Source organism: Amaranthus tricolor, chromosome 5 (assembly GCF_026212465.1).
Source record: "Amaranthus tricolor cultivar Red isolate AtriRed21 chromosome 5, ASM2621246v1, whole genome shotgun sequence".
NCBI classification, from domain to species: domain Eukaryota; kingdom Viridiplantae; phylum Streptophyta; class Magnoliopsida; order Caryophyllales; family Amaranthaceae; genus Amaranthus; species Amaranthus tricolor.
Genome location: NC_080051.1, coordinates 14,579,212 through 14,591,427, shown reverse-complemented (window position 1 = coordinate 14,591,427; position 12,216 = coordinate 14,579,212). Strand labels below are relative to the sequence as shown.

General features: G+C 31.9%; 1 protein-coding gene across 5 annotated transcripts; it reads right to left on the bottom strand.

Moving 5' to 3' along the window:
- Window positions 1–2,240: 2,240 nt before the first annotated feature.
- Window positions 2,241–7,662, bottom strand: LOC130812812 (uncharacterized). Of its 5 annotated transcripts, XM_057678420.1 has the most exons (10): window positions 7,401–7,662; window positions 7,102–7,312; window positions 6,919–7,009; window positions 5,533–5,678; window positions 5,106–5,349; window positions 4,800–4,904; window positions 4,533–4,715; window positions 4,048–4,152; window positions 3,009–3,210; window positions 2,241–2,844 (listed from the first exon to the last, which is right to left on the bottom strand). In XM_057678420.1, the coding sequence occupies exons 1-10, from the start codon at window positions 7,555–7,557 to the stop codon at window positions 2,369–2,371; spliced, it is 1,920 nt and encodes a 639-aa protein (XP_057534403.1). In that variant the 5' UTR covers window positions 7,558–7,662; the 3' UTR covers window positions 2,241–2,368. The 5 variants fall into 5 exon arrangements, 4 of the variants coding, with proteins under 4 accessions (XP_057534403.1, XP_057534404.1, XP_057534405.1 ...); XM_057678421.1 differs by lacking the exon at window positions 4,048–4,152 and having other exon boundaries at window positions 7,401–7,660; XM_057678422.1 differs by lacking the exon at window positions 2,241–2,844 and having other exon boundaries at window positions 3,072–3,210; window positions 3,984–4,152.
- Between the last annotated feature and the right edge of the window lie 4,554 nt (window positions 7,663–12,216).

Below are 12,216 nucleotides of genomic sequence, written 5' to 3'. Positions count from 1 at the left end.
AAATTGACAACCAATTCCTATTACTATCTCATAAGCCCAACTATATAATTCATCTATGGAATCAAATTTTCCTATCCGTAACAAATCTACCAGAGTAATCTACATTGTCCCCTAAGTTTTTCAAAGTCCTGCAAATTTAATATATCAAATAAACCATAAATTAAGTTAATAAAACATTATACAAACAAACAATAATAATAAAAATATTCAATATTAAATAAAAATAATAATTTAATTTAATAATTAAAATTTCAACTGAATTAAAATATATAAAATAAAATAATTGTAATAATAATAAATACATAATATTAAATAATAATAATAATAATAATAATAATAATAATAATAATAATAATATAAATTATTTAAATTAATAATAATAATAATAATAATAATAATAATAATAATAATAATAATAATATAAATTATAAATTATTTATATTAAAAAATTAAATAATTTAAAAAATTTAATTAATAATAATATAAACTATAAAATAATTCAATTAAGAATAATATAAATTACAAAATAAATACAAAATTATTTAAATAATTTAAATAATAATAAAATAAATTACAAAATAAAATAACTTACTACAACGTATATTAAATAATAATAATAATAATAATAATAATAATAATAATGATAATAATAATAATAATAATAATAATAATAATAATAATATTAATAATAATAATAATAATAATAATAATAATAATATAAATTATAAAATAATTTACATAATAATAATATAAATTACAAAATAAATAAAAAATTATTTTTATAATTTAAATAATAATAATAATGTAAATTATAAAAAAAAATAAAAAAAATAAAAATTGAGTCGCACGTCTTATGCGACTGAACTGCGGTCCAGTCGCACATTTTACGCGACTCATCCATGACGCACATTTTTTGCGACTCCAAATTTATTTTTTTTTTTAAAAAAACACCAATTCGAATCAATTAAAATACGTAACCAATCGGATTCATAGTCGTTTTCGTTAGCCATTGTAAATCAATTCCAACTTTTAGCTTGTTTAAACTCAGAGAGCGTTTTAAGAGAGATTTTAAAGATATTACCGTGTTTGAATTCATATATTATGCAGCAGCGCTACTGAAAATTCAATATATATATAGGGTCGCAATAAAAATATTGGGGATTACGTTTAAACTTTTGATTTAATGTTTTTAAAGTGATAATAGTGTTATTAAGTGAGATTTAATTGTGTTAAACAAATTTTAAGTCTAGAGACATTTTTGTCATTTCATTTAGACAGGGGTAGTAATAAAATAAAAAGAGTGGCAATAAATAATAATACCCATATCAAAATTTGAAAACTCCAAGCATTTACATTAATAAATTTGAATACTAAAATAAAATTGAATCTCCCATGAATTCTACGTTATAAAACAACACAAAAACTTGGGTGAAACCGTCTCACTTGTGAGACGTGTCTTATTGGGCCGGCCAGTATATATATTTTTATCAATTTCACAAATTAAAATGTCAATTTAAAGAGTTAAAAGACCAATTTAAAAACTTAAAAGCCAATTTTAAGGATTTGAAATTGACATTTAAGTCATGAATATTGATAGTTTTAAGATTTAAAAGATTAATTTCAATACTTGAAAAAATCAATTTAAGATTTAAAAGACCAATTGCAGGACATTATATTCTCATTTCATCTTTAAAATAGGATAATTCAAACATTAAAGCTGATATTAAAAACTTTGAAATTGACCTTTTAAGTCTTAAAATTGAATTTTAAGTCTTACAATTGGATTTTTAAGTTTTGAAATTGTCATTTTAAGTCATAAAATTAGTAAGTCAGAATATTTTTAAAAAATTATTAGGTCTGGACAAGTTTCACGTCTAAAGCCGTCTCACGGGAGAGTAACTAACAAAACAATACCAATTCAAACAGAGAGTGCAGGGGTCATACACACTGTGCTGTACAAGCTAACAGTCCTGCCACACAACATAGAACTCAAATATATTCTAGAAAGTCCCCTTTTTCTCCAAAGCAGATTCTCATCATTCTTTTCCCAGCTACAGGCAAGACCGCCTTATTCTACCGTAACCAAGTATAATTTACACATAACAAAGGAAACATATTTAGAAAATCTGAGCGATAAAGAAGACATACCTTATACCAGAACTGATTAGCCGATTTTAGTCCATTGCTTTGATAGGTGGGAACTGGTGAATCCGGACTGGCCAGAATATATTAGGCCGTAAGAAAGGTTGATAGATTTTTAACTAAAACCAAAGCTCTTGATAATTTACATTAAAATTTCCTTGTTATCCATACGTACAACACTCATAGCAAGTCTCGATACTCAAATTCGTCATAAAATATGCTTTCCCTACTTGGTTTTCAATCCAAAACCAACGGGAAATAATGGATCATATGAATTCTGTGCAGAATTTATTGGCAGTTGATCGACAGTTTTAAACCATGTCATGGGAAGTTGACCCTGAAATTCATAGTCTCCAAATAGCATATCAGCTACTCCTGATCCTTCACTTCCAGGCAAAAATGCAGCAGCCAAAGCATCCATCTTCTCCAAAAGCCATGGCTCTAAAACGAGAGGCCTTCCAGAAACTAGAATGACAAGTGTAGGAATTCTATCTGCAACTGAACTAATTAAGTCAGCTCCGTTAGATGGTATGTTGAGCACCAAATTGTATCCTGTCGATTCTGCATACGGAGTTTCACCAATCACTACTATGGCAAAATTGAAATCTTCTCTTGCTAAGGTCTCTGGTGATGGAACCTCTTCGTGAATTACTTGAGAGTTATCACCAACAGCCTCTTTAATAGCATCCAAGATGGTAGTACCTGAAAAAAAATGATGCAGCAATCTGAAAATCTGATTTCAATGTTTGATTTGACATAGATGAGTACATAGATGGATTAATGTTTTTTATACAGTAAACAATGCAGGACCCCAGCACGGAGGAAACTAACATGAGTGGTAACAAAAGTGCAGAAGAAAAGCATACCAATTGTAATTTCGCCCCCAAGTCCGTACTTGGTTATAGTCCATCCACCACATTGATATCCAATATTGGCAGCATGCGTTCCAGCAACAAGAATTTTTTTTGCGTTCTTATCCAGTGGAAGGAATGGATGTTTTGGGTCTTTTCCATTTTTCAAGAGCACCAAAAACTTCCTCACTGCTTCACGTCCTAGCTCACGATGCAACTGACCAATGCCAAGTAGTTAGTTCTATATCCAGGTAAAAAATAAATAATAAAAAAAAACTACAGGAATAAGCACTTATCATTGCACATACATCCTTTCATGTTTCATTATTGTTGTTCACTGATGGAAGCGCAAAAGGCCCATTGTTGAAATCAAATTGCAAAGGTTCCTCGTGTAACATTTATGTTATGTTTGGATGGAAGGAAATGGAAGGAAAGAAAGGAAAGGGAAGTGGTGGGATGATATTTCCTACATTTGGATACCAAAACAGGAGGGGAGAAAAATGGAGAGAAGATAATTGGAGGTGATACCTTCTTCACATTTTGTACCAAACAAATCCTCCCAATATTGCACAGATATGGAAGAAAAACGCATGGTGCTTCCCTCACCTACTTTTCCCTTCCCTTCCTTTCCTTTCCAGATCCTTATCCAAACATCGTCTTAGAATAATGAAATAGTTGTCTAGGAAGTAAGAAACTGGAATCAAAAGTGTAACAAAGTGGGTGGAATTTCTAGCATCCGATTAATGACATACAGAAAAATAAAGATAAAGACACGAAAGCTCCCTTCAACACTCATTAATATTTCAAGTCTTTCAGAAAATATAATTAGTAACACTAAAAAAGGTTAATTTTAGATGCTCTGGGATTGTGGAATTAAGATCATTTAACAGGGACATGAAAGGACACAAAGTGCTAGAGTTCCCAAACCAACCATAAACTTTTCACTCAATGTAGTTGAACCACTTGGGGATATTTCCCATTCTCACTGACCTCAATGTCATAACAAGAGTGCTTGGTGAACAATGTTGAAGTGGAGTAGCAGAAGATTGATTACATGTATGTGTCCAAGAGAGATGGCTCGAAGGTTAGCAGAAAACTTTTCCTTGAATAGTGTACTTAATCTTGAATTCTTCCCTGGTGTAGGAGAATCAGACTTACCCTGAATGAGTCATAAAACAGTAGATATTGTGTCCTTGAGTGAAGAATACTGCCTGTATTTTTAAGTCTTGCTCTAACTCGCTATAATCTACATAATGGAGTTAGTGAAAGAACAATCTACATATGGAACAAACACAGGAATTCAGTGAAGAACTGAAAAAGGAAGATCTATAGCTCCTATAACTTATTTTTCATAAAACATAAGTTTTCTACAAATTGTAAAACATGAACAAGATAAAATTCTGAAATCCAATGCCTTTGAATTCAAGAAAGAGGGGAGAGGGAGCAAGACTACAATCTAGAGGGAGTTAGTGAAAGTCTCCCTCATAGAAAGAAGTTTCAAGTTAAAGCAAGAGAAAAGACATTTCTGTGGAAACCAACCTTGCAACCAACTGTATCTAGCAGTGACCGGTCAGTATAAGGATGCTCAAAAAGACCTGCCAAAAACTTCACCCTAAGTATCCGTTTAACAGCATCATCAATCCTAGTTAGTGGTATCTCATTTGATTCCATAAGATACGTCAAATCCTCCAAAAACTTTTCATACCTAAACGGAACCATTACCTGCATGCTCACTTCATCAGGGCTGGAAGTTATAAATAAGAGAAACAAACTCCGACAAATTCAGTCTACTTCAACTTTCCTTACCATATCAATTCCTGCATTAATAGCAGTTAAAATGCAGAAACGATAGTCTGCACCTAGAGGTTCACAAAGTTCATCAATGCCTTCCCAATCCGAAATTACAAATCCCTGCAGCAGAAACAAGGATGGTAAAACACCAGTTTCCACTTTCTATTTGACACAGGCACAAGAAGATTCAAATGAAAGACAAAAAACCACATTTCACTGTTCTCTCTCTAATATGCAGGAACAGATACAAGCAACTTATAGCTAAATTGACTTTGGGCGAACAGCCCATGGTAAAGCTTGTAATTGTGTTGTGTGACATACCTTGAAACCCAGCTTATCTTTAAGAATCTCAGTAAGAAGAAAACGATCACCATGTAGCTTTCTTCCATTCCAACTTGAATAGGAGGCCATGACAGCACAAACTCCCTGAGATATACAGTCCAGATAAGGTGCCATATGGATCCTCTCTAAATCTTCATATGAAGAGATTGTATTCCCCTCATTTATACCTTCGTGTGTTCCTCCATCACCAACATAGTGTTTAGCACAAGCAATCACATGCTTTCTGAAATCAGATAAAACGAAAAAGAAACCTTAAATGAAAAAAGTAAGATGATAGAAACTCATATACATACTAGATAAATGCACAAGGCGCTATGTCTAATGTCATACAGCAAGCCACACTATTTGAGTCTAAATACTAGGTTACCATAATGAGAAATTAGTTGAAAGTTGAGTTATTATTCACCTTCCTGAAAGAAATGGGTAGCCATTTGAGTGTTCTGTGGGTGGACCCCCCTGCAACCCTGAAACAATGGAAGTCATCATCCTCACAATTTCAGTGTCTTCGCCATAACTCTCATAACACCTTCCCCATCTAGGGTCTCTGCATACCTGTTGGAAGAAAGCAATTTAATTAAATGACGGATAAACAAGACAATAACCATACCAGACATATTTAGTAACTTTCCTCCAAATAATATATACGTTTATTCTAATTTACTTCTCTATATGGAAAAGGCACACAAAAAACAAGTTCTTTTCCAGATAACTAATTACTCTTAAGCTATATGAATTCTAATAAATACATATAAGTTATGTTAAGTGAATTTCCTATGAAAAGAGCACAACCTAAGTCTTAAATTTGTAGAGTTCATGGGTCATGTACTCATGTATATTCAACAAAAGCACAATTACTACTTCTAAGTTGCTTTCAACACTTCCATTTTACAAGACTTTTAGCACTACCATTGTTTCCATCATTTTGTACGCATGTAATATATAATATTCATACGATTGAAATTTTGATTTTAAGTACTGCCATTGCTCCATGATTCTTTAAATTGGAAATGAGTTAGAGGACAAGTAGATACAAATAGCTATCACTAATTGATTTATTCATATTTTGTAGATTTATTAATTCCTAAATATAAAACATATATATACTATCCATTAATTAATTTATTCCTACTTTTACTAATTGTGATTAAGTTAAATCAGGTGAGGTTAATTAATTTGTTCATTTTTGTACTAATTGATATTAGCTTTAAGTAGTTTATATGAATTAATTAAATTAATTAATTCAATTTGAGTTTGTAACTTATATATTACTTAAAATTGACTGTTTAGTAATAATCTTTTACGTTATTCATCATGTGATGCATCAAAAGTTCAGATATATAAATGCCAACTTTTCTAATTGTACTTATATAAATCAACAACTAACACATCCATGCATCGCAGGGGCACATCTATGTTGTTTAATTTAGTTCAATTTTGAAGTTTGTCTAGCCTTACATTTATTTCCTAGAAATAGATATGGATTAGAACGTAGTTCATCGTCTTCCTTTAAATATGCGTTTTAAAAATTAGATCTAATTATGGGATTGTTGCAATAATCAATTTGATATAGGCTCTTCATCAGCATGTTAAATTCTGGAGAGATTCCACATAAACCAATTAGCAATGGGTGACTCCGTACACTTGATTAGTTCTCATAAAGGACTCAGACAATGACAGCTTATCATGTGATTGTGAATGAGCAAAACATCTAAAACCACACCCAGACACAGACAAAAATTACATTCTTGAATTTGACAAGATGGTGACAGCAAGGGGATTCACTAGTACTTACAGCTACACAGGGAGCAAAGACTAAATGAGCTCCGCTAGCTCTAACCTCCAAGGCAGTTGCAACCCCTATTCTGCGAGTTAGATCTGCATCCCTGCATTGACGTCAATAAAATTATCCTTAATTCACATCTCTAGCAACTAAACTCAGAAAAATAACTCTTTTCACTAAGAACAATCAACCAACCTAGTGGCACCAAGATTAACATTGTGAGGAAAAATAGTCGCACCATACACGCTATTATTACCATGAACAGCATCTACGCCATAAGCAATCGGAATACCTAACCGCGATTTCATCGCCAATTTCTGAAAACTATCAATCATATCAGCCCAATCAGACGACAATGCTTTCTCGAAAGGACCACTTCTTGGGCCAGCTTCACTCACTATACTACCTGGAAAACTTGACGACTCCATGAAATATGAAAACAGAGAAAAATACAGAACATAAACCCCAGAGAGAAAAGGAGAAAGAAACAGCACCAATGCCAAGGTCTTTGAGAGCAAAAGAAGAAGCAACAGTACAATCAATTTGAGCCATTTGAGCTAGCTTCTCTTGTAGGGTCATTCGAGATAGTAGGTCTTTGATTCGTTCCTCAATTGGTGCGTTAGGGTTTTTGTAAATGCAGTAACCTTCCATGGCTATGAGGAAGAGAGGGTCAGCTTATGAGGAAGAGTAAAGTGAGTGACAAGTTGATATTAGTAGCAGCAAATGAGATTTGTGACATAAATATCCTATTCTTTTTTTGGAGCAAATTTGGCTATGAATTATATATTAATAATGTACTTTTAATTAGTTTAGCTTTTTCAAATGGAAAGAACATTTACCAGATATTTATAATACGTACCAAAACAACTATTTAGCTACTATTTGGCACCAAATAAATATACAAGCAATAATTTTTGACAGTCGGCCACCAATAGCTAGCATATCCTGCTCACTGTCAACAACTCCTATAGCTATATGCCTATATGTGCCAAACAAACCTATTGTAAGTTTGTAACACACAAGAATAAAAATTCCCTTGAGAGTTAGCACATTAACTTATTTTCAAGATGTATTGATAATAGCATTGGTAAAAACTATTCTAATTCAATTTTGACTAATCAATGGCAAAAAAGTATCTTAGGTATAAATCATTTTGTCCACTCTTGAAAATATTCCTTCAGGCATGTCTTATATGTTTATTCATGAATGATGATCAAAAAGCAAGGGCACTCACAATACTAAAATATTTGATAGATTCTTTCCTGATACACCACCTTATGGATTAGAAGTAAAAAATCATAAAATATTTGATAGATACGTTTTCACAATAGATAATTTAATAGAGCATAATAATCTTATGCAATCTGTACATCATAGTCTATTTACAGAAAAATACTGCCTTAGGCTCATTCATCGAGCAACTCCAAGCCTACAAAAGTGACATAGTTTAGGCAAGCAAAGCAAAATTCCTTCAGCTTTATGTACTCGTAATTTTTTATTTTGTGATCACGCATTTTTGTAACATAATTGTCACTCTTAACAATACAATTATAGTTTTGTCTGATAACACTAGTGGTTATACAAAAATACAAAGAATAATAGGGATCATGCACCAGTTATTAACAATATAACACACTCCACTTTTTTAGGGATCAAATAATTCAAATCTTCTTTCTATATTCAAAAATCTGTCTTACAGATGATAAATCTCATAGACAATTATTCACGGAGTTAGGAGAAGCAAATTTAAGTGATCTTACTTCTGACCAAAACGTCTCCTCTCACCAAGTCAATCTCTGGTCTTCATTTTAGCGACTTAATAGTGTTAAAGTAGTCATGTTCTCTTTTGAGTGTGTCCAATCAAAGTATTAGGAACATTATTTTGATACAGACCAAAGACGGATAATCTTTTACGAGTGTGCTAGTCTATTACTTGAAATATGTGTTATCCTAGATTTAGGATAGTTTAATTAAGCAATTAGCAACTACAATGAGGTTAAAGTAGGCCTGTTTACATAGCATACAACTTAGGAATCGCATCCCTTTGACCACTCTTTTCTCAAAATTATGCAAAAATATCTTTTGAAACATGGAATGATATACAGGCAAAGTACCAATTTAAATCCCTCCATGTCAATTATAGATGAAAAATTCATCACGACTCGTTTGCAAATTTGAAAGAGGGAATAGGCTTTGTAAATTAAAGGCTTCTTTGGAACAGAAACACGATAGAGGAAGAGGGCATACCTAAGATTAGCTGATTTTGTAGAGTAATAAGATTTTTTGACTTAATAAGCCACTGTCTGAAGAAGGACAAAATCTTTGAGTTGGAAATTAAGATCACGTTACAATTCAATACTACATCTTAATCACATGTGATTTCATATTTTAAACTTGATGAAAGAGAAGAATTTAATCCATTTACTCTAAAATTAATATTATATACCAAAGATGGAATACCCATCATCATAGTTAATCACTTATCCACAGCCAATAACAATAAACAAATAATATATTAATATTTACTCGCAATAAATTTGCATCACACATAAATTCCCCATATTCCACCAAAAGGTTAACTAGGCCCGTTATTGAGATTTCGATGGCCTATAGGCAAACTTAATCTCAAACTTTAATAAATATACAACATTATGTTATGCTACTTCCATTAAGTGTCTTCCACCCATGTAGGGATCTTGACACTACAAAAAATGATGCATGCTTCTACGCTTAATTAAGTGTGGCTTGTCATTTATCAATATATTAGCTATATTGACTTTTGGCATGCTTAATAAGCGTGGGAATAATAAATTTACATAAGAATGACTAAAACCCAATTAAATGTACCTATAATGTGAGTCTACTTGATGCTTTTTACCACGCTAATAAGCATCATTTATCCAATTTTAAAATTTTTTTAAGAAGTGATACAACTTGCCTAAAATGCAATTTAATACTATTTATTATAAAAAAAAAACAAATTGATTTAGTGCATTGTACATCTGAAACGTCTTTTCGGCTCCACATCTTCTCTTTGGATTTCACTTATAGTATCAAGAAAGATATATCTTACATTTACTTTCTTTTGTACTGATATGGATCATATTTGGTGCTTTGTTACTGTTAAATCTTAGCTTGAACTTTGAAAATTTGAAAAAGGTATTCCCTCTATCCCTCTTAGGGTTTTACTTTTTTCTCTTTTTTCTTCCAAGTGATTTTGGTTTTATCTTCGTTTTCGTGATTTATTTTGAAATAGTTCAAAATTGAATAAGCTTAAGGTAAGGTTTGCCAGAGAAATATAGGCATACATCTTTGATTTTTTCAAAACAATTGTACAACTTCAAATCTGTAAAACAGTTTACATGAAATGCAGATATCTTGTTCCAATTGCATTTTTATACTCTTGATAATATACTTTAGCTTTGTTATTGTCTTAGCCGTAATCAATTATCAGTAATCAGTAATGTTAGAAAATAGGAAACAGAATATTATATCCATGTAAATATAGCAAGTAGAATATTTTGTTTATGCAAGAATTAAGGAAACCCTAGAAGTTATATTAGTATATAAATTAGAGTTGTAAACAAGATTGATCAACCTAAATGATGAGCTTCAATAAAACCCCAAAAAATCCTTAATTTTGTCTTGGTATCAGAGCGAGGTTGGTCTGACGACCGGAATAAAGGGATTTTATCATTTACCAATGAAAAACCTACCAATTTTAATGGCGAACTTAGAATCCTTTGTCAACCCTACTGACCGTAACAATGAGCCAATTATTGTAATTGATCCAACACTTAAACACCAAAAAACAATCCACCGTTACCATAACCAATGCCTCAAAATACTAAACAATCAAAACTAGACCAAGTGGTCCATACTAATTCACCTTGCAATTAGTGGATGACGTCGGCTCAGTCATATCACCGCTGACCCACCACAGCAAAAGAACCCATTTTGTAGTTAATGAGCTCAGTATGACTCATTTGTGCTCTACTAGATTATTGAGAACATAAAATTGGACTACGTAAATCGATAGTTAGTTTTTTCCAATGCAAGGGATATATGCAAGGGGATAGAAGCCATGTACAGTAGTGGCAGAGATGGCTTATAAAATTTTTGACCTCATAATCAAAGCAAATATAGCTGGGAAAAGATCAAATTGAAACTTTATACAGTAAGCTAATTGCGATATAATAGAACATCCGTTAGGAGATGACCAAATCCGATGAAAGATCCAAGCGATATCACCATACACAACAATATAGTTCAACTAAACAGGTTGTATCAATTCTTGGTAAGCTTAGATGGGACCTACTCATTCTAGATACTTTACATACTATAAAAGAGGCTTACGCAGCCATCAAAAGAGAAATCATGAGATGGGGTATCAATTTTTATAACGAGTAATAGTACTATAATGGGTAAACTGATAGTGTTATGAACACACAAAATAATAGACTAATTAAGTAGAAATAGTTAAAGCTCTTATCTTACACATTTTAAAAAACAGAAAAATAATTCTTCCTAATTTGAAAAACCAAAAAACCCTTCCTCTCCCTCATTTATTTCACCTACAGTCACTGCTTTAAGAACTTCAATGATGGATCTTCAATAGCGAAGCTTCTTATATCTATTTGTAAGTTTTTTGCTTTGTAAGAAAAGAAACTCATCTCGGATCGGTTATTTTGTCGATATGAATCACAAACCTTAGTGATTTGAAATGCATACGAATTTTCATTAGGGTCTATCGAACCCGATTGGGACTTGCATAGAAGTTGAGCATATCATGTGTCAGTAGTGGAAGATCTAAGGTTCAGAATCCCATGGGGCACTAACAAATGTATGAAACTTTATGAAACATTTTCAGCAACTTCTGCAAACTTTATGAATCCCAGGGGTACCCTATTCACTCAATTTTTCATACTTCTCTTCTTTTTGTATAGTTCTTCTAGTTCTGCAATTGTTTTGTCTTCTTTATATCTATTTTTTGTGTTGATTTAGCAATCATAGTTGAATTCATTACAGTTAATGTTATGCTATTTTTGTACTCGGGATGGAGGATCATTGTTGTTGGCCTCTTAAGGTTTTGATGATGACTTCACTTTTAAATAAACAAACATATTTTTAGAGATTGTTTTGTAGGTATATATCCGATTTAGTTTAAATCGTTGATGAAGCCTATGACTTGGTTCGTGGAAGATGTACATGTCTTAATATGTCCAAGATGTTAGATAAGTGTTATAATGTTCAAAGTAGACGTACAGTCTACTGTTCCTAAAATGAACATTTTGACTGAAGTTGAAGCTG